Here is a 23,122-nt window from a genome sequence, read left to right on the forward strand (position 1 = left end):
AAAAATTAAACGCAATTTAAAAAAATTTAGACATACAGCACAAGTAACAGGCCCTTCTGGCCCATGAGTCCGTGCTGCTCAATTACACCCAATTAACCTACAGCCTCCGTTCTGTTTTTGAAGGGTGGGAGGGAACCGGAGCCCCCAGAGGAAACCAACAGGGAGAACATACAAGCTCCTTACAGACCACGCGGGATTGGAACCCAGGTCCGGCCCCAATCGTTGGCACTGTAAAGGCGAGGCGGTAATTGCCACTCCAGCCCACGCCACCCTGGGTGCAATGAGCAGAGCCCTCGCCATCACGGTGTGGTAGACCCTGCTTTGATCACCCACTTCCTCTGGCACTGCCTGCATGGAGTTTGCACGCTCTCCCTGTGACTGCCTGCTCCCTCTCCAATTCGCTCCCACTTCCCAAAGATGCTCCGGCCCACTCCCCACCCCCCCCGTTCAGTGCATAGGCGAACAGGCGGATCTGGGAGGAGCTGACGAGAATGTGCAGAGAATGGGACAAAGCAGGCAGTCGGTGGTCGTGGTGGACTTGACGTTTTGTTTCCCCGCTGAGATGCAGTGTGAAACTCAGTTCCTGACATTGGCCTGAGGAATGGAGCAAGCATGTCCAATGGTTGGCTTAAGTTTCTGGTACCATGCCACAGAATACAAAGGACTATGGTAGAATAAGAATCAGCTCTGTTCACAGAAGAACCCCTCCGCCTCATTTTAATTCGTAGCCAGCACTCCCTTTGGGCTGAACTTGTCAACATTCATCACTGATTCATTCCATTAAGCTGGCCCGATCTTTTCATTGAATCTGGTTGGATTCTACCCACTACCTCAAAGACCTGAAGGTTTTCAAGTCAAGGTCTTGATGTACCCTTCAAAGGCCCAATTTTCCCTGTGCCTCTTTCCACTGGCAGCCTTGCCAGCTTCGAACGTTTGGATCCAGTTCAAGGATTGACAAGGAGCTGTATGGGATCCAGACTTACCCCAGAGATGTGTCCATCATGGATATTGATGTTAGCTGTTGGCATAAGAAAGAGGGAAAATTCTTGGAAACAATATCCTGGGAGTTATACACTGTGTCCAACCTTGTTATACTCTGCTGTTTCCATCGCCTGTCATGGAAAAGATTTTAAGACTCCTCGTACCTTGGGAGATTTGCCAAGTACATCTAATCATTAATGTGACTGCCCTGGGAGAGTGTGATTGGACAATACTGAGGGAGCTTCACTCTGTGTCTGACCCTGGGAATGTGTGATGTGACGATGTGGAGGGAGCTTCGCTCAGTGTCTGACTCTGGGAGTGTGTGATGGGACAGTGTGGAGGGAGCTTCACTCTGTGCGTGACCCTGGTCATGTGATGGGACAGTTTTGAGGGAACTTGGTCTTTGCACACCGGCCCTTCATTCTCTCCCCAAAAGAAGGACTCAACTCCCCAAACTAACACAAAGATAATGCTGACTAACCCAAAGCTTGTGGGCAGTGAATGGAATGAAGGTGAAGGTAATATTTCACCACAAGGGTGAGGAGATATTTTGTGGACTGCGCTGATTTGTCACTGAGAGCTCGTGACCCCTCCCCATCGGCCCAACCCTCTGGGACTGCTGGACAGGGGGCTGGAAGCTGACCCCTTTCTAATTGCCTTTTCAGGGGGAGCTTGGTCCGAGTGGTCCTCGGGGAGAGGACGGACCGGAAGGTCCGAAAGGTCGAGTTGGACCCCAAGGTGACCCGGGTCCAATCGGGGCGCCAGGTGAGAAGGTGAGAGACCATGTGGTATGTTACAGCTCCAAGGTGTGCCCTCTCCACAACCCTTCCTCATCTCCCCTTCCCTTCCCTACCCTTCCTCCTCACCCTCCCTCCTCATCCCCTCCCTCTCCTTCCTCCTCACCTCCTCCCCTTCCTCCTTGACCCTCCCCCTCCCCTTCCTCCTCACCCCCTCCCTCTCCTTCTTCCTCACCTCCTCCCCTTCCTCCTCATGGCTCCCCTCCCATTCCTCCTTGTCCCTCCCTCTCCTCCACCTCCTCCTCCCCTTCATCCCTCCTATTTTCCTTCTTGTTCTCCCCTCACCTTCCTCCTCCCCCTCCCCTCCCCACCTTCTCCATTTTCTCCCTCTGCCTCCCCCTTCTTCCTGATGCCTCACCTTCCTCCTCACCTCCCCATTCCCTCCCTCCCTTCCCCCTGTTCCTCCTTCCCTTCCTCAACCCTTCAACATCCTTCCCCCTCCCTTTCCTCCTGCTCCTCCCCTCCCCATGCCCTTCTTCACCTCCCCCTCCCTCCTCGTCTCTCCACCTCCTCACCCTCCCTTGCCTCCCTCCTCTCCCCTTTCTCCTGTTCCCTCTCCCTTCTGTCACTGCTCCCTTCTTTTCTCTCCTCCTTTTGAGCTTTATTCTCCACCTTTCCTTTTCCCTCCGTAACCTTCTTCAAGCTCAAGTTTATTATCATCTGACCACATGTACAACTGGACAAAACAGTTTTTGTCTGAACCACGGCACACACATGCATGCACACATACACGCACAATTTAAAATATATATAGTAAACATTTTAGAATAATAGACTCGTTTCATTTGGAAGACGCAAGGTTACAGGATATCGTTCATCCAGTATTTCATCCCTCTCCATCCATGCTTCCCTGTCACCTTCCCTCCCTGCAACCCCTCCTCTCTCACTTCCACCCTCCCCGCCATCTTCTCTCCCACCTTACTTTCTCTTACTTTCTCTTCCCTTCTCTCTGCGCCATTCATTCAGGCCGCCCCCCCCCCCCCCCCCAGTTTTCCTCGTGCAAGGTGAGAAGGACGTTTTCTCTGTGCGGATGAGTTCCTCCAGAGCCTCCTCCAGAGCCCACCCTCCATCTCTGTTGGCCCATATCCAGTCCCTCTTCCCATCCCTCCAACCCTCTGCAGTTCAAACCATAGATGGGGTACTGTTCCGTCAAGCTGATTGTTCCAAGTCCCCTCCCTCCTTTCCGCCAATATCCTGACTTCACACAAAGCCCTCCTTAATTGTCCTCCAATGGTGGCAAATTAAAATTTCTAACTTGGACTACAATTTGTCTGTTGCCTTGTGTTACCTGCTCCAGTCCAACCAACCTTCCCTTCCCTTTCTTCATCTGTCCTGGACCTCGTGTTGCGGCCACACATAAATTGGAAGAACACCTTATATTCTGTCCCCATCATCTCCAACTCGACAGCATCAGTATTGACTTCACCATTTTGCAGTAACCCGCCCCTCCTTTTTACTCCCCCCGCCCCTCATGTTCCCTCGCCCCTTCTCTCTCCCCTGTCCATCATGCGCACCCATCCTTCCTGCGGCTTCCACCCCCTTTTCCTTTCTCCAATCAGAGAGTGCGGCCTCCCGCTCCCGCCTATCACCACTCAGCTCCCTTTGGCCTCCCACTTCCCTCTGTTCCTCCCCCTTCTCCTTCATGCCCCCCACAACGCCCCTCCACCCGAGTCTCGAACCATCCTGTTACATTCCACGAGATGCACCCTGACCTCCTGAGTTCCTCCGGCATTTCTGCGTGTCTTTCCCTGCCTAGAGGTTCCTTCAGCATCCAAGGCGTATCTAAGGTATGGCAGCCTGGGCCCGCCATCGATTCATCCTCTGATAGTGGAAAAATAATTTTCTTTAGCCGGGCACCTGGTGGTCTCCTTCACCACCCCGGGCTCCCCTGCTGATCCCAGCACCTCCCCTGATGACTAGAAGTGGCGCATGGAAGGAGGCATGATTAGTGTAGACGGTGTCTGATTTCACCCTCTCGGCAAACACCTCTTTCTTCTCTGCCTCCGTCCACCCTTACTCATCCTCCCATTCGCCCTCTACTTATTAAAAGGCCAAAGCCAAATGCCGCCGAGGCCAGCTCACGTGAGACCTCCTTGTCGCCATTTATTTTGACGCACGGAATATGAGAGATTGGTCTCATATTTTCCGTTGATACGCCCCTGTTCGGCTTCACACCCCTTCTCTTCTGGCCATCCATCCCAGAGGATGATGATGGGGTTTCATATGAGGAGACCCCACTCCTCTGAAAGGAACAGCATGTGCGGGAATGGGGGGTGGTGGTTAACACAGGCCCAGACCCACCCTCTCGACATCCCCTCCTGGATCCAGCAGGCACGGTGAGGTCCAAGACGGCCAGGGGAGGGGGGTGTGGGGGAGAGGATCTGTCGCAGTGAATAGCCAGACTGAGCTTCGATGTGAGGGATGCCCTTTTTGCTAGATGGCCATTGACCCCACAGGAGGGTTCGTCCGCCCTTTGACAGGTCTTGTTTTACATCCTGCAGGGTGTCTAGCCAAACCTCCGCACCAGGCAAGCCTGCTGGGGGGGGGGGGGAGCTGGTTTAGACGCCGACCACCTGACCGTGCGACAGGTAGACGTGGACCCAGTAGCACTCAGACGAGAGACATAATCGCCTTTCCAACCACCCCGCCACATGCCTCCAATTTGAGAAGTAGCTCTGCCCTCTGACTTGGAGGAACAAAACTCTGTCGATGGTGCTAGTTGGCTACGTTTTAATTATCTGTCTACCACTTTTTTGGCCAGCACTCGTTAACTGTGAGTCTCTTTCAGGGCAAACTCGGTGTTCCTGGCCTTCCCGGATACCCTGGACGACAAGGCCCCAAGGTGAGAAGATCATGGTCCATGCTTAGCAGGTCACCACAGTACACCACACACACGCTCTGTACGATGGCTTGACTTTAACAATGTTTTTACTTTACGATACTTTGGCTGATTAGAAATTGTTTGGGATAAAAGGTATTCAACATTTAATTATAAAATAGGCTTTGCTTTCGAGAAATTTGCTCAGCTGTAGGCTATGGTAAGTGGTCTGAGTTAGGCTATGACGATCGCAACTGTATTCTTTGTCGACTTTCCACTTACGATGGGTTTATCGGAATGCAGCCCCATCGTAAGCCGAGGAGCACCTGTATATAGCTCGGTGCAACATCTTGGGCTGAAGGGCCTCCACAGTGTTGTAGCACCAAAACAGGCCTTCGACCCATCTAGTCTATGCCAACCTATCCTTCTGCCTCATCCCAGTGACCTGCTCCCAGACCACAGACCTCTCCACATCCCTCCCATCCCTGCGGCGTCCAACTTTTTTCATTAAATGGAAATTGTCTGTCGTGCATGGGTGAATGGAAGAATCTGATGGGGGGGGCGACTTTGATAGAAATTAATAATCCTGCCCAAATACATCCATTATCCCTCCTTTATTCAGAATGTGGGAGGAAACCAATTGGAGGGCACCCAGATGAGGTGTTGTCCCTCTGATTTGAGGGCGGTCTCAGCCTGGTGGTGCATGAGACCACGGGCAGATGTGACAGCAAGGGAAAGAAATGGGGACTTAAAATGGGCAGCCACTGGGAGATCCACTCTACTGTGGCAGATGGAGCCGGGGTACTCGGCGAAGCAATCTGCGTCCAGTCTCTCCGTTGTTGCGGAGGCCACAGCGGGACCACCGGCTGCAGCAGGTGACCCCTCAGATTCACAATTGAGGTGTTGCTTCACTCGGAAGGTCTGCTAGGGGCTCCAAATGGTGAAGGCATGGGCGCAAGTGGAGAACCTCCTGTGGCAGGTGCCAAGGGGATGATTAGTGGGAAGGGGGGAGCGGACGCCTGAATAAAGCGATGGGGGGAGGGGCATAGGTTCACAGGCAAGAGGTCAGAGGTGGATATGGGTGGGAGGGTCACAGAGAAGCATGGGGGGGACAGCTCTGTGAAGGGAGAGAGAAAGGGAGTAGCGAGCTGGAGGAAAGGAGAGAGGATATGGGGATGAACGGGGAGTGGGCTAATGCACTTGATATGAATGCTATTCCTGTTGGAGAGCGCCCAGCTGGAATATCAGGTGTTTGTCTTCTGATTTATGGGTGGCTAATCCTTGCTCTCTGTTCCCAGGGTTCCATTGGTTTTCCAGGATTCCCAGGGACAAACGGCGAGAAAGGTGGTCGGGTAAGTTCTGTGCTTGTCTCGCATCATTGCTCTCTTTCTTATTCTGTCCATTTCACAGCCTCCTCATTTTTGGTATTTCTTTGAATTTCCTCCACTTTCCTGGATTCGCTTTTTCCTCTTCTGGTCCCTTAGCTCACTCTTCTCCTTTTGCTTTTCTTTCTCATTCAGCTTTTCTCTCCACACTCCAATCATGTTCCACTTCTCTTCCTCTCTGCCTTCACGATCAACTTTCCGTTTTTCTCCATCTATCTCACCTTTATCGCCATCCATTTTGATCATTTCGTATTCCATATCTCCATCTTTTTCTCCACCCTTTCTTTCTCTCTCTAACCCTTTCTTTCTTTTTCTCTCTCTCTCCTCTCCCCTTTCATCCCTTTCCTTTCTTTCCCCCTCCCACTCCCCCTCTCCCTCTCCCTGTCTGCTCCTCTCACTCTCTTCCTCAACCTCTCTCTTTCTCCCTCTCTCTTTCTATGCCTCTCTCTCCACACACACACACACACACACACACACCCACACCCCCACTCTCCTCTCTCTCTCCTTCCCCCTCTCCCTCCCTGTATCTCTTTCTCTCCTCCCACTCTCCCTCCTCCCTCTCCCTTTCCCTCTCTCTCTCTCTCCGTCTCCCTCTCCCTCCCTCCATCTCTCTGTACTCTCCCTCACTGTATCCTTCTCCCCCTCCCTCATCCCCATTTAGCCACATCACAATCTCACTCTTCCTCCTCTCCCCACAGGGTTTGCAAGGCAAATTGGGACAGAGAGGACAACGTGGTCCCACGGTACGTCTGATCTGCGAGAATTTTCACCGAAACCTTCCTTGGAGTTTTTGGCAGAGATGTGGATCATCGGGCGATGTTGGGGCGGGGTGGGGGGGTGGTGTGGGGGAGGTGGGGGAAGAGTGGAGGTTGTCATTGGAAATGACATAGATCGGTTGGAAATAATGACAGATGGAGTGGAATCCAGACAAATGTGAAGGGTTTTATTTGTACTTCAATGGCCATAAGTTAGCGACAGGACCCTGGGGAGCATTAATGGATGGAAGGATGTGGAGTCGATGTCCAATGTTCCCTGAGAGTTGCCCGCGAATAGACAAGGTGGAAAATTCAAGTTCATTCACAATTCCTTTATTTTCATGTAATGATACAAAAAAAATGTTAATATACACATTTTATGCCAACTTTTGGTGGCTACGAAGGCTCCCATTGCTAGGGAGTGACTCTTTGTTTGCTTTACGGTAGACAGAAGTTGAAGTATATCATGTATGTTACATTTTCATTGTATTATTACGCATCAATAAAAAGGAACCTTTGAACTTTAATTAACATCCAGAGAGCAACACAGTTCATGTGACTGAGGGAGAAGTAATGGTCAATCAATGATTCGGTTTGGATGCATGTGTTTCCCCCAGTGGCTCATTAACTACCACCTGGGTTCTAGGCTGAGATTTAGTAAGGCCCCTCCTTTCCCCCCTGACCTTGCCCACCCCCTGCTCCACAGCCCCCACCCTTCGTTGAATAGAAATAAAAGTGTGGAGGAGGAGAATTCTGGTGCCCTGGTTGAGGGTCTCAACCCGAAAAATTGCCTGTCCCTCTGCCGCTGAGCCGCCTTGGATCACTGCTCCGGAAGTAGGTCAGCCACCGATGAGATCGACACAGCGGTAGAGCAGGCTGCATGTGCCCCACCACCTGCACCACCTCCCCCCCAACCCCCGTTGTTGCATGCCGGCCCTGCGGGCACAAGCAGCAGCCAGTAATACAGAGAGATCGTGGCTGCCACCAAGTCAGGGCTCCGACAAGGTCGACGAGCCCCAGCCAGATGCACCTGCCATTTTACAAGCAGATGCTCCCGAGGGCCCACGGATACCGAGGCCATCCCCACCCGCAGCAGAGGCACCCACCCCAGGATGCGGCTGCGGCCCGATTCCAATGGCGCAGGAGTACTCACCTTGCTCTGGGCCCGAGCTATTGATGGGTTACAGTCTCCAGGGCTACCATGACTGTGGCATTTATTCTCAAGGCAACAGCGGCTACCGATCTCTAGTCACGTGATCAGCTGCATGATGTTACTGCTCCCACACCCACTCCCTCACGTCTAGTTTCATTGGCCATATGTGATGCCCTCTGCGTTTCATTGGACTGTCGGGTGATCAATCAGATCACGGATGGGCCTCCTTACCTTCCGGGCCCCTAGGCTTCAGCCTACTCAGTCTAATGGGGTAATCCGTCACTGGATTCCTCCACCTTCTCATTGGCCAGTTTCTGGCCTCGAGCCATCACCGGGCGACTGATCTCTTGTGTTTTATCTCTTTCCCAGGGTCCGCGAGGTCAACGGGGACCAAGAGGAGCGACCGGCAAATCAGGGCCAAAGGTATTTCGGGGGCTGGGGATCCAAGCGTCATTGAACAGTGCCTGATCTCAAGGCGCGAGAGTCTGATGAGGGCAGGGGATAGCAGAGAGAGAGAGCTGTGGCTGAGGTCCATGAATTACAGGGTGTCATGGTTAGCGCAATTCTGTGGCAGCGCCAGTGACTCAGTTCTTCCAACGTGTTTGCTTGGGATTTCCCCGGATTGTCCACTTTCCTCCCACAAAGACAGATGGGGTCGGTGGGTTAATTGGGTGTAATTGGGCACCACAGGTTCCATGGGCTGGAAGAACCTTCTACCGCCGTGTACTGTTAAATGAAAGGTTTCGGGCAGTGCTGAGGGCTGCATAGAGAGCAACAGGATCAGGTAAAGAAGAAAATTTGCAAACATCGGGGTCCAGGACACAAAACTTGCTGGAGAAACTCAGCAGGTCATGCAGCGTCCAGGGGGAGTAAAGGATAACTAAACATCCAGGCCTGGGCCCTGCGTTGGGAGTCGGCTCAGACCCGAAAGGTGAACGGCCTCTCACTTCCCGTGGATGCTGCGTGGCCCGCTGAGTTTCTCCAGTGCGTTTGTGCGCTGCAGGACATTGATCAGCGACTGACATCGGCAGAGAAATGGGGGCTCTTCGGGGTGAGTGTGAGGCACTCTATGCTGGGAGGTCGCACGTAAGGGGAGAGGAGGAGAGACCAGGGGAAGGAGATGCTGAGAGATGTTCGGTTCAATTAGTGTGGCGATATTGCAGCATTGGCGATGCGAGTTCGAATCCAGCGCTGTAAGACTTTTGCATGTTCTCCCCCGTGACCTGTGCGGGGTTTCTCTGGATGCTCCAGTTTCCTCCCGTGTTCCAAAGACGTACGGGGTTCGTAGGTTAATGGATCACATGGGTGTATTTGGGCAGCACAGGATCATGGGCTAGAAGAGCCTGTAACCGCATTGCACCTCCAAATGAAATTAAAAACAATGGAGCAGTGCAGAGCAGAGACAGCTGCGTCCTCTGTATCACAGAGAGAGTGTGGGTAGTAAGTCAGAGCTGCTTCACCAAGCCTGAGAACCCAATCATGATCCTTTGCAATGGGGAAGGAGTGAAGAGCTTCACACTGGCGGTCAGTTTCACCACCCCCACCCCACCCCCCCCACCCGTGACCTCAGGAAGTGCCACACACTTGAGCCATCACCTCTTGAACTTTGTGCTTGACGGAGTTTGCGGGGCGTACCGACGCGCAATGGGGTAAACAGTCGGGATCTTTCCCCGGGGCAAGAGTGTCGCTTGCCAGAGGCCGTTCCTTTAAGCAGAGCAGAAGGATGTTCAAGGGGATGTGAGGGCAAATATTTCACACAAAGTGTGTGAGGCATCTGGAATGGGCTGCCAGAGGTCAGGTGGAAGCAGATACAATATTCCCTGAAGCATAGAAGAATGAGGGGAGACTTGACAGGAGCATATAAAATTATGAATAACTGCAAGTAGCAGGATTTTCCTTTTCAATATTGACATTGAAATTTCACACCCAAAAATACACAGCATATGTTAAAATTCAAAAATGTTCATGACACTTAAACCAAATAATTTCATCCTCATATTTTAATCAAACAGATTATATTGTATTGATATTATTTTATTATAAAAAAGGAAAATCTAAACCAGTGGTTCGCAATGCTTTTCTTTCCACTCACATCCCACTTTAGGTAACCCCTCGGCCATTGGTGCTTTGTGATTAGTAAGGGATTGCTTAAGGTGGGATGTGAGTGGGAAGGGAAGGCAGAGAGTCCCTGCTGTAGACCGAAACATTTTGCATGAGAAAAATTGTCCTTGGCCCATTTCCTTTGGAGTTCTGAAACCGTGCTCATAACGAGTCAATAAGGGACGATTCAAACAGTGGTTTTCAACCTTTTTCTTTTCACCCACATCCCACCTTAAACAATCCCTTACAAATCACAGAGCACCGATGGCATCGGGGTTATTTAAAGTGATGAGTGGGAAGAAAAAGGTTGGGAACCACTGGACATACTGCCAAGAAGGAAGCTGTTTAGCCAAAGAAAGGTCAAATCCTTATCAGAGTGATAAATGACCTCTTTAGTCAATATTTCTACCTTCATAACAGAACAAAGAATATAAAAATAATTGAAAAAGTGTTTGAAAATTTTCATTCAAATCAGAAGCAGAGCATCTAATCTTCTCTAAGTTTAAACATGATGTCACGTCACGTGGCCATTGAGCGTGAGTAGGCGGGGTAACATCCCTCCATCTGAGCGACACCGCCCACTGAGCCGTAAGAGAAATAAAAGTGGTTACATGCAAATCAGATGTCGTTAGAGTTATATCACTCTCTCCAGCAATACCAAATAAAGCAGTTAAGGGATTAGGTTTAAACTTAACTTTAAAAAGTGTAGAGAAAGTTTCAAATACTTTGATCCAATATTTCTCAAGACTCGGACATGTCCAGAACATATGAATTAATGAAGCATCTTCAATTGTTGCATTTACCACAACGATGAGATACATCCACATCAAAAAAGGAGATGGTTTGACTTTGGATATGTGAACCCTATGGACTACTTTGAATTGTAGAAGGGAGTGGCGGGCACATAAAGAGGTATTAACCAATTTGAAAATTACATTCCAAGTTGGTTCACAAAGTAAAAGTTGTTCCCAGGCTTTTTCCTCTGAGGATGGGTGAAACAAGAAGACATGGGTTAAAGGTGAAATGTGAGATGATTAATGGGAAAATTAGGGGGAACTTCTCCACATAGAGTGGTGGGAGTGGGGAAGGAGCTGCCAAGCAGTGAATGGGGCTCGATTTTAACAGTTAAGGAAAATTTGGAAAGGCACATGAATGGGATGGGTTTGGAGGGATATAGATTGGGTGGAGGTTGATGGGATGGGGTAGAATAATAGCACAGAGTAGATGGGCTGAAGGGGCTGTTTCTGTGCTGTAATGTTCCATGGTTGTAGTAGTGTTTAAGAAGCTTCCAGGTAGACACATGAAGGGGATGGAGGGATCTCTAACAGGTGTGACCAATAGAGCTTCAGTTTGATTTAGACATCATGTTCAGCATGGAGATGGGGACTGAATGGATTGCCAAGGGCTTTCTCTGTGAATATTGCACACTCTCTGCTGCACTCACTCCGTTCTTCTGCTCTCTCAACAGGGAACCTCAGGGACAGATGGTCCTCCTGGTCCTTCTGGGGAGAGGGTAAGTGCATCTGCCCCCATCGATGCGGAACCCGAGCAGGGAAAGGGTTAGGTAGTCCGAAGCACACCAACCGTACCCCTCTGACACTGGGCATCCGCAGCTCACGGGCAATGCCTGGCAGCCACCATCTCTTCTCATTGGCTGCTACCCATCATCGCTCTCATTGGCTCTGCCCCAGCATCCCTCCTCATTGGTTCTGCCCCACCATCACTCCTCATTGGCTCTGCTACAGCATCCCTCCTCATTGGCTCTGCCCCACCATCCCTCCTCATTGGGTGCTTACCAGCATTCCTCATTAGCCACTCTCCATCATCCCTCCTCATTAGCCCATCCTCAACCAATCCCTCTTCATTAGCCATTTCTCAGCCAATCCCTCTTCATTAGCCGTCCCTCAGCCCATCTCTCCTCACTGGCCATCCCTCTGCCAATCCCTCCTCATTGGCCACTCCCCTGGGCATCCCTTCACCCATGTGAGATCAAAGTAGGTTCAATGTGTAAGGTTTCTTCTGGGCTTGGCATCTTGTTCAAAGTTTCCCCATCGTTATTACTGTTTGGAACATCTCCCAGATTCCTTCCTGAGGATAAACCCCAATCTTGCATCCTGCCAGGCGGTGATACTCTCCCTCTCTCCCCCCCCCCCACCCCGCACCCCTACAAAGCTCACCAAGTCTGGGCTGCGAGTTAGTAGGTCCTCTGCTGGACTCGCATCCCCTTCACACGGGACTCCCCAAGCTTGCCCAATGGTTCAGAGTTGCCATCAAGAGACCAAGGGGCACTAAAGTATCAACCACCCCCTTCAATCTACACAGAGGAATAGCAGGATAAATGACCAGAGGAAGAGCAAAAAATACCGCAGACGCTGAAAATCAGAAATTAAGTGGACTGAGCAGAAAACTCTCGGCTGCCCGGACAGCAACCATGTGCAGATAAATGGTTTGCCTTTCAACTCGGTGACCTTTGACGAAAGAGGGGAGCCGGATGAAGAAGAGGGGGGGGGGGAAGGGAGTTGGAGAGATGAAGTGTCACAGAATCATTGAAAGTTTAAGGCATGGCAGACCATTCAGCCCATCATGCCTGTCCCCGTCAAGAATCCGCCAGTCAAAAATCATACTGCAGACGATGAAAACAGAAAATGCTGGAATCGCGCAAAGGGCTTTCCGCGGATGCTGCCTGACTTCCAGCATTTCCTCAGCTCCTCAACCTCCCCCTTCTTCTCACAAGGGGTCCTGTGCCCCACTTCCCTATGCTGACAAAAATGTCCCTCCCACACCATTCCCTCTTGCTGCGTTTGCCCCATCCTCCCTCTAAACCCATCCCATCCATGCATCCATCCAATTGTCCTACCCACACTGCTCCCACCTGATTCTGTATGCCTCATCTTCCTGCTCTTCCTCTCCCTGAGTGACCTCCAGTAGACTGTTCCATACATCCACTGTCCTTTCAGTAACTGAGACCCTCCAACCCAGGATAGACCCCAGTGCATCTTCTCTGCATCTTCTCCAGCCCGATCATATACCCAGGGCACAGTTGCACACGGTTCCCGGGAGGCGAAGACTGTTTTCCTCCGCCTTAACAACGCTCCACTTAAAAGGTCCCACGGTGGACTGGCGGGACTGACGGGCTCCAGGTTCCCTCCACTGAGGGTGGCAGTGTCAGAGGCGGAGCGGAGTCGCTCTGCCTCCCACGTAGAGGGATTGCCGCTGAAAGTGGCTCCAAGGGGGTAGGGAGGGCTGATGACGCCACCAGCCCACGAGCCAAGAGGGCGAACGTTAAAGCACCCACCCATGAAGGTGACGATGAGCAGATCTGCCCGAGTTCTAAGACTGCTCGAACGGATCGCCCGTACCTGGTCCTCAGTCACCGTTGCTGTGCACGGGGCACTCTCACTTCCTGGAGCGCATGTTCTGCGTCACCTTGGTAGGTGGCATTACTGCACTGCATCCCCTGCCTCCTTCACCTTCAGAAGCTGGCTTGGGAACATCCTCTGCGTAAAAGGACCGCATAATTCACCTTCTCCGTTCTCTGCGTTAAAGGTAAATTCACCTTTCTGTTGAAATGTGAGCAGGTGATAACGCAGATTTTGTGCATTAAAAACCCCTAAGTTGTGCCTGAACCAATATGTTGTAAACTCGCTCCAGGATTTCTCTGCTCTTGATGAAGTAACGCCAATGAGTTTTTGTCATGCACACTGTGCAATGTCCTGTACACATGCACTGAAATTCTTGCCTGCTGCGGTCAAACAGATACTCCACTTAAGAAGAAACAACTCCAATTGTTTACATTAAATTAAATTGAAAAAGAGGTTATCAATCTTGACAGTTAATGCAATGCAAGAAGACAAGTGGTGTCACAAGAATGCAGACAGCCTTTTTTGTGCAGTCCCTGATTGGTGTAACGAGGGGGCAGTTCAAGAGCTTGACAGTTGTTGGAAAGGAATTGTTCTTGAACCCTGGTGTTCAGGCTCCTGTACCTTCTACCAGTTCTGAGAAGAGGAGGTGACCAGGGCATCCTTTATGGTGTCAGCTGCCTTTTCGGTCTCAAGATTCGACAGAGGGTTCTGGCCTGAAGTGTCCGCTGTTCTTTCTCCCACCCCCCGCCGATTCTGCTCGATCTGCCAAATTCCTCCCGGGGTTCGGTTGGCATGCGATCCCTGGTATGTTCCATGCAGCAGTGTATCCCAGAGGCCTTTGTTCAGATACTCTGTTTAGATCAGAGCAGTTGCTATTCAATTTAAAACAGAAATGTAATATTACACGAAAATGCCTGTAGTCTGCCGAGATTGGCCATTGTGGAATTGCCTGGTGGCACACCTTATAGTCTGATGCAAAAGAGAGTACCCCAAGACTGTCCATAGATTCACTTCCAACGCTGCTGAAGCCTCCGCAAGCTCACAGACTCCAGTTTAGTCCAAGCATTTGGCAAGCCGAGCTCCAGATCCAAGCCTCTGACATGATGAGGAGGCCCTCAGAGCCCAGTGTCCTTTGGGAGTCATTCCTACCCTTGACATCCTCCCAAATCCCGACTCCATTACCTGGTTCCCATGAGCCAGTCTCCAGCAGGCCGCAGCCTGGTGTGGGCGGGTTCCTTGCCTGCAAGTCGCCAACTGTGTGAGTCCTTCGCCCGAATCAGGATGAGTTGCCTGTCCTGCGCCCCATCCTGGAGCAGTGCATTTGGGAGTTCGGGCCAGATGTCGCTCTGCTCCTGCCAGTAGGTGAGTGTCTCATTTTAATCCTCCTGCTCTGTCCCCGTTTATTGCAGGGACTTCCTGGACCTCAAGGGCCAACTGGATTCCCAGGACCAAAGGGGCCGCCCGTGAGTGAACTTGCACCTCACGCATGCACATGCACTTGCACATGCACACACACGCTCATGCACAGTCTACATGCAGACATGCACAGGCACACATTCACATATACGCATGTTTTCAAACAGAAACACACACACACACACACACACACACACACACACATGGATGTGCACATATACATAGAAACACAAACGTACATACATGAACACTCTCACACATATATGCTATCACACACTCATGGACATGGAATGCAGCTTCACACACACCGATTGATTCACTTACACACAAACACACACACTCTCTGTTTCTCTCAAACACACACACACACAGAAACACATAGATGCACACACACATAGACATACACTCACACACAGTCAGACACACACACATACGCTCTCAAACACACACACTCTCACACCCACACACACTCTCACCCACACACTCTCACACACATTCACTCACACACACACTCAAACACACACACACACACACACACACATCTATGCATACGCTCTCTCTCTGTCCTGACAGAATGTGTGTTACACACAAACTGGGGTAGAATTTCCTGGACCAACCAGGGCACGCTGTTCACACTGTGGGAGATAGGGGGAGGTGTCTGTGAATGTCAGTCGGTTTGAGTGAGAGAGGACCAGTCATCTATCTGACCAAGGGTGGGGATGGGGGGGGGGGGGGGGGCGGTGAACATCAAACACTGGCATCCACACACTACCCAGGTGTTGGCGGGTGTTGATGAGGCAGCTCCTCTCCAGAGGCAGACTACGGGCACTCCCTCTCCTGGCCCGCCAGATATACCTATCCTCCACTGCAGCTGACACAAACCGTTGCTCGTCCTGTGCTTATTCACCCGTGGCCATGGGCAAAACTCTTCACAACTCACCCTGATGCCTTCTGTCAACAGGGGCCTCCAGGAAAGGATGGTATCCCAGGACATCCTGGACAGAGGGGAGAAGTGGTGAGTAATGTGGCTCTTCTCTGGGAGAGTTAATGTCCCAGGATGTGGGGGTTTATTGGTTAATTTACTCTGGAGTAGGAGCCCACTGGGGAGAGCCAGGTGGCTGGAAGCAGAGAGTCAAAATACAGGGATCAATCTGACTGGTTACCATTAGCTAGTCAGGGGTCGGTGTTGGGCGGCTTTTTTTTAATGTTGTACCAACAGGATACCCGGCTAATAAAACACTCAGTTGTTGACTACATGGTTGAAAGAAGTTTGCCAAAAAACTTCATGGTAATTCTGCATAAAATGTATTTTTTCAAAGACAGCATTTAAATTCTTTGTAACAAAGTTGATTTCTGGCAAAACACAATAATTTTCAGCTAAGCATTTCATAATAAACAATGCTGTTAGCTTTTTTTCCCCCCACCAGGAGCATTTACATAAAGACTGTTCCATCCAACTTAAAGGTTACATTCAACGTGGTCGTGACATTCCACATCAAATGTTACTACAATTATAGACCACTTCATGCAAGTCAGTACTAGTAAATGTTTGTAGAATAAACAGTAAAGCAAGTCAGTGCAAGCTGGTCTTAAAAAAGTACTTTTGAACTTCATATGACCTTAAAGGTCAATGTGGTCATGACTTTCAGGATCAAATGTTACCCTGACTGAAGCTCCTTGGACATTTCTAGAGTGCTCCATATTGATTTCCCTGGACAAACAGACAGACCTCTTTTCGACCCCCTGGCATTTTGTGACCTTTTGAATAGTCCCATCGACCATCGACCCCAGGGGTCACTATTGACCACTTTGGATGCCCTTAATATGTTATTGAACGTAACGTCACTTCATTCTATTCAAAAAAGGGTGGGGCTGGGGGCAAGGTTGGTGGGGGGGGTGGCCTTACTAAAGCTCACCCGAGGGGGCCAGGTGCTGGTTAATCCACCACTACTGGGAGGGTTAATATCCCAGAGGTGTTTATTGGAAAGCATTTCATTGAGTTGGCCAATAGACCAGAGATGTTGGCTTGGATGAGATCTCACAGTGTTGCCAGGGGTATTGGGCAGCGGGAGGACTTGGTGTAGATTTGTGACTGTATGTCCCTCATGGCTGAATCTTCTCTTTCTCACATGTGCATGGGCAACACCTGCTGATGTGGTGCCTCTGGATTCCAGGGCTTTCAAGGCAAGACAGGCCCTCCCGGACCCCCGGGTGTGGTCGGACCTCAGGCAAGTTCTTCCTTCTCTGCCTGCTCTGCCGCCCGTTTGGCCGTGGGACCCGCCCCGAGCTTGGCAGGTAACCCTGACTCTGTGCCTTTTGCCCTAGGGTTCCAGTGGTGAGTCAGGACCAATGGGTGAGAGGGGACACCCAGGGCCCCCTGGCCCACCGGGCGAACAAGGCCTGTCCGGCGCATCTGGGAAAGAAGGTCCCAAGGTGAGAGGGTCATGGGCTAACGGGGCAGGTGCTGCGGTCAATGGCACACGAGGTGCTCTCTCTCCCTCTCTCTTTCTCTCTTATCTGTTTTACTTTTGTTCCTTTCTCTCTTTCTCCATCTTTTCCTCACTTTCTCTTTCTCTCTATCTCCCTCTTTCACTTTCAGTTTTTTTCCTCTCTATCTCTCACACACTCATGTCTGTCTCTTATCTGACCCTCTCTATCTCTCTCTCTCTCATCTTTGTGTCCTCCTACTCTTTTTCTCTCTCTGACCTGTGTCTCCACTCCCTCTTCATCTCTCTTTCTCACACGCCCCCTTTCTCTCTCTCTCCCCCTTTCCCTCTCTCTTTCTCACTCTCTCTCTGGTATGTCTTCCTCTTCACGCTCCATGTTCACCAGTTGCTGGGATATTTGGGGATTGGGCCTGTTGAAAATGGCTGTTAACTGTTGTGGGATCCGTCCCTCCCTCTTGTCTCCCCTAGGGTGACCCAGGACCTCCAGGAACCCTCGGCAAAAATGGCCCCCCTGGACTGAGAGGCTTCCCTGGAGAGATTGGATTACCTGGAACGCCGGTGAGTCACGGCCTGCACAATGGATTTTTTAGGGGGAGTGCAATGGGCGCAGTACTGGCTCCCCCAGCCTTTCCACCCGGGGTTTATCTGCCACGGCCCAGCACGCTGGGATGGTGAGAGCCAGGTCCTCAGGTCGGAGTGTCCTTCTCTGAGATGGATCGCCTGACAAGGTTAACGAGCCCCATCTGCCCGGGTTTGAAATCAGAGTTTTCCTTCTCTTAGGCTGGCTGCCGACCGAGGTTAACGAGGCCAGACTACCCGTCCAGTTATACCGCTGGACACTCGGTCACGCCGTGACATAGCAAACTGAGTGAAAACAGGGGGACACCGACGAGAAGATGTTGCTACGGATGCAGTAATGTAGGACAGGTCATTTGCAGTGATCTCTTGCCTGGCGAACCAGACAGCGGCTACGCGGCGATCACTTCACTGAGAAGGGGGGTGGGGTGATGTTTTACACATGCACTTTCCCTGGGTGAGCGGGACATCTCACCCACCCTGACTATTGTACTTCAGTAGAAGAACATATTTCAGGATCATTATCATTTGACTGTACATTTCCAAGCGGATGAAACAGCATTTCTCTGGATGACAGTGCACAAGCACGTGCGCGTGCACGCACACACACACACACACACACACACACACACACACACACACACACACAGACACACACACACACACACACACACACACACACACTGCAAAGCACATAATCACATAAAGATATAATTTGAAATCAATATGCATAAATATCTCGTGATGTCCCTTGAGCTGACCACATCGTTGGTTGGAGCACCCCTTCATTAAGATTGGTGCTTACAGTGTCAGATCATCAGGTCAGTCCTTGTGCATTGCTTCACTTCACTTGCATTTCCACAGGATTGATTTACTGCATCCGGTGCTCCCTTTGAAGCATTCAGTACATCGGACAGACCAGTCACAGTCTGGGAGATCGCTTCGCTCAGCTCCCCCTCTCTGTCCGCAACCACAGCGATTTCCCAGTGGCCGACCATTTCAATTCCGAGACACACTCTCAGACTCGCATGCCTGCCCAAGGCCTTGTGGACCATCTGGAGAATGGTGGAACAACCCCTTATTTTCGGTCTGGGCACTCTTGAGCCAGATGACATGAACAATGACTTCTCAGCATCTGAATACACCTAAGATTGTCTGATCTGTGAAGCTAAGCAGGCTCAGGACTGGCCATTATTTGGAGGGGAGAACAGCTGGGATCACCAGGTGTTGCGAGGGGCGCTGGACAAAGTGGCTACTCTCTGTCTGCCTTACAGTAGACAAAAAGTTAGAGAATTTCATGTGAGGTTCATTCTAAATGTAGTATTACGTGACAATAATGGAACTTTTACCTCTTCTGCTAAACTTGCTCACCTTTTCTTTCCCCTCCCCCTTTCCTGTCTTTCCAGTTCTCCTCCTTCCCTTCTCCCTTACCCACCCAGCCATCCCTCCTCCCGCTGATCGCTGCTGCCCCCCCTCCTTTCTCCACATCATCTCCTGCCTTTGCCACTACCCCCCGCCCACCACCATTTTGTTTGGGTGCCTGCCCTTGATGAGGGGCTCAAGACCGAAACATCAGTCATGCATCTTGGCCTTTACTACATAAAGGTGACTGTTTGACCAGCTGACCTTCTCCAGCATATTGTGCTTTTTACTTCAAACACGGAGTCGACAGATCTTTGTGATTTACTTCATTGCTTTAACCTCTGATTTTTTTCTGGGCGAAGCGCTTACCCTTTCCTTTCTCCCTTTCTTTCAGGGTGGATCCGGATTGAAAGGTGCTCAGGGTCCGGCAGGACCTCCCGGGCCAGCTGTGAGTATCCAACCTCAGGACCGCTTGCTCGGCATGGGATGGGGTGGGACCAGACTCAGAGTCAAACTCAGTTTGAACCCCTGCATGGCAGCTCAAAGCCCATCACCCCCCCACCCCCCACCCCCCACTCCGGGCCGTCTCTCTGACAATGACTCTTGCTTGCAGTACCAAAAAAATGATTCATTTAATTTTAATTCATGGAAACAACACAGAAACAGACCCTTTCGGCCCACGAGCCCATGCCACCCAGTTACATCCAATTGACCTACAATCCCCAGTACATTTTGAACAGTGGGAGAAAGCGAGAGAAAGCCCACGCAGACATGGTGCCCCTCGTTCCACCCCCCCACCCCCGTCCCGCCCCTCCAGCCGACCGTCTCCTCACCTCATTCTTTGTTCCTCAGGGTTCGCCAGGTGTCCGAGGAAAATCAGGCCCAGGAGGACCGATCGGCCTCCCAGGACGGCCAGGACCCCAGGGGCCACCCGGTCCTGCTGGAGAGAAAGGAGTGCCGGTGAGTTTTTCTGTCAGCTTAGAGCAGTTAAAGGCATTGATTTGGAGAAGGGGTTTTCCCATTGAGTGGTGGTTTGGCAGAAATTGACCATTGGTTTGGAGGGAGTTGACCATTGGATGGGTTGACCATTTGGTTTGGTGGAATTTGATCATTGGCTTGGTTAGAGTTGATTAATGGTTTGGTGGAAGTTGACCATTGGTGAAATTGACAATTGGTGGGAATTTGGTGGGAGTTGATCACTGGTGGGAGTTGACCATTGGTAGGTTGACCATTGATTTGGTGAGAGTTGATCATTTGCTTTGTGGGAGTTGACTATTGGTTTGGCTGGAGTTGACCATTGGTGGGAGTTGATCATTGGTGGAAATGGCCATTGGTGGGAGTTTGGTGGGTTAGCCATTGGTGTGAGTTTGGTGGGAGTTGACCATTGGTGGAATTGGTCATTGGTGGGAGTTGACTATTGGTGGAATTGGCCATTGGTGGGAGTTTGGTGGGAGTTGACCATTGATTTGGTGGGAGTTGACCATTGGATTGGTGGAAGATGACCATTGGTAGGTTGACCATTGATTTGGTGGGAGTTGACTGTTGGTTTGGTGAGAATTGAACATTGGTGGATTGCCCATTGGCTTGGTTGGAATTGACCATTGGTGGGTTGACCATTGGTGAATTGCCTATTGGTTTGGTGGGTGTTGACCATTGGTAGGTTGACCATTGATTTGGTGAGAGTTGATCATTTGCTTTGTGGGAGTTGACTATTGGTTTGGCTGGAGTTGACCATTGGTGGAGTTGACCATTGGTGGAGTTGACCATTGGTGGAGTTGACCATTGGTGGGAGTGGATCATTGGTGGGAGTAGATCATTGGTGGGAGTTGACCATTGGTGGGAGTTGTCCATTGGTTTGGTGAGAGTTATCCATTGGTGTGTTGCCTATTGCTTTGGTTGGAATTGACTATTGGTGGGTTGACCATTGATTTGGTGGGAGTTTATCATTGGTTTGGTGGGAGTTGACTATTGGTTTGACCATTGACCATTGGTGGGAGTTGATCATTGGTGGAAGTTGACCATTGGTTTGATGCGAGTTGATCACTGGTTTGGTGGGAGTTGACTATTAGTTTGGTGGGAGATGACCATTGGTAGCTTTACCATTGGTTTGGTGGGAGTTGACCATTGGTGGGAATTGATCATTGGTGGGAGTTGACCATTGGTTTGGTGGGAGATGACCATTGGTAGCTTTACCATTGGTTTGGTGGGAGTTGACCATTGGTGGAGTTGACCATTGGTGGGAGTTGCTCATTGGTTTAGTGGGAGATGACTATTTGTTTGGTGAAGGAGGACCACCATTGATTTATGGAGGGACAAGTCGATTGGTTTATGGGCTTGGTCTGGGTGGGTTATGCTCATTGATTCGAGGGGAGGTTGTCCATTGGTTGAATGGGTTGGCCAATGATTGGAAGGTTGGACATTGGTTTGGGAATTGGCTATTTTGGTGAAGGGCATACCATAAATTTGTTTTGGTGGGGAGATAAGTGGGGTATAGGTTGGGCATGTCTGGAAAAAATAGGTTCTATGTTTTGGGGGTTGTGTGGCTATTCTCGAGGGTAGGAAGGGTGCCCTTTATTTGGGAAGAGAGGAGTGTACATATTGGCTTGCAGAGTAAGTTTGATCATTGCATTCGAGAGCCATGTGTCCCTTTTGGATTTGGGGTGTGTGTTCTTCGATTGATTGGAGATGAAATATTCTTGTTGTTTTGTATAGGATTGCCTTTAGTTTGGTTAGCAAATGCAGCTTATGGGTTGGTGATGAAATGACCCCATTGGATTGGGTAGAGTTGGTGGGGAGGAGCACCTGCGCCATTTGATTTGGATAGTCAATGAGGCCTTTGGTTGAGGGATATTGGCAGCACATTTCATTCCCTGTCACTTCACACCAGTTCCTGTCTCACTGGGGATGCTCCGGTTGATGGGTGTTGAATAAACTGTTAGCTAAGGCGGAAATTGCTGGTATTCTGTCACACTGAGTGCACATCACATTGGAGCTCGTCCTGAAGTGGGGGGGGGGGGGGGTCGTTGGCCGAGGGTGCTAAATTAACCACAATAAACCTAAACCTGAGGCCAAGGAGCAGCCACAGGAGAGGAAGGTCATTCCCTGACCACAAAACCCTTGAGGTCGCCTCATGTCCACGAGGGAAGAGGATGTATCAGCCCTTCCGGCTCTGAGCTAAGTCTGACCTCAGCGCTGCATCGCAGAGTTGAAAGTGGGCTCTGACTGACCCTGAGGACAAGGGGTTTGGCCGGACAGTGATGGCCACTGGCAAATCCTTGGCCAATGCCTCAGTCCCCTTCTTGAGATGGGTGTGGCTGTTAGAATGGTAACATGGGACTTGATTCATAAGGGGTAATCCAGAGACCAGGGCTGGTAATCTCATATGAGCCAACACTTTGATGTTAGGCACACCAAGCGTTCCGAGCAAGAAGTCACCAGATAGTGAGGAAATTCCTGCCTTTAGAGAAGAAAATCTTTCCAACTGAAAACCCATCCTAAGCTCGATCCATCTGAACAGTCTGTGAAAGAAGCCAATATACCTCTGAAGATTGGTGGACACCTCCCTGAATGTGTTTGCCTAAGATTCAAGGTTCCTGTCGTGCAATAATACAAAAATGATGCCCCATAAAGTTTGGGACAAAGATATTTTCCCCCCTTTTAATTGACTCTGTGCACCACAGCTTTAAATTTGTAATCAAACGCATTGCTGTAATTAAATTTAAATTTCAAATCTGGACCTACAGCGCAGTAACGGGCCATTTCGGCCCATGAGCCCATGCCACACAATTTACACCCAATTAACCGACATCCCCCCCGGTACGTTTCGAACAGTGGGAGGAAACTGGAGCCCCTGGGGAAACGAGACATGAGGAGAATGGGCAAACTTCTTACATACAGCGTGGGATTTGAACCCCAAGCCCCGATCTCTGGCACTGTAACACCGTTGCACTGACTGCTACGCCAACCGGGC

The 23,122-nt window shown here is 50.5% G+C and overlaps 1 protein-coding gene across 1 annotated transcript in view; it reads left to right on the forward strand.

The window, feature by feature from the left end:
- LOC138754746 (collagen alpha-1(V) chain-like) overlaps positions 1 to 23,122 on the forward strand; it is a 244,223-nt gene that overhangs the window by 151,421 nt on the left and 69,680 nt on the right. The window contains exons 31-43 of the mRNA XM_069919517.1: positions 1,647 to 1,754; positions 4,567 to 4,620; positions 5,895 to 5,948; positions 6,680 to 6,724; positions 8,259 to 8,312; positions 11,458 to 11,502; positions 14,761 to 14,814; positions 15,729 to 15,782; positions 16,942 to 16,995; positions 17,093 to 17,200; positions 17,683 to 17,772; positions 19,547 to 19,600; positions 20,005 to 20,112. Of these exons, the coding sequence (XP_069775618.1) occupies positions 1,647 to 1,754; positions 4,567 to 4,620; positions 5,895 to 5,948; positions 6,680 to 6,724; positions 8,259 to 8,312; positions 11,458 to 11,502; positions 14,761 to 14,814; positions 15,729 to 15,782; positions 16,942 to 16,995; positions 17,093 to 17,200; positions 17,683 to 17,772; positions 19,547 to 19,600; positions 20,005 to 20,112 (882 nt within the window). The remainder of the gene's footprint in view (positions 1 to 1,646; positions 1,755 to 4,566; positions 4,621 to 5,894; positions 5,949 to 6,679; positions 6,725 to 8,258; positions 8,313 to 11,457; positions 11,503 to 14,760; positions 14,815 to 15,728; positions 15,783 to 16,941; positions 16,996 to 17,092; positions 17,201 to 17,682; positions 17,773 to 19,546; positions 19,601 to 20,004; positions 20,113 to 23,122) is intronic.

Source organism: Narcine bancroftii, chromosome 2 (assembly GCF_036971445.1).
Source record: "Narcine bancroftii isolate sNarBan1 chromosome 2, sNarBan1.hap1, whole genome shotgun sequence".
NCBI classification, from domain to species: Eukaryota; Metazoa; Chordata; class Chondrichthyes; order Torpediniformes; family Narcinidae; genus Narcine; species Narcine bancroftii.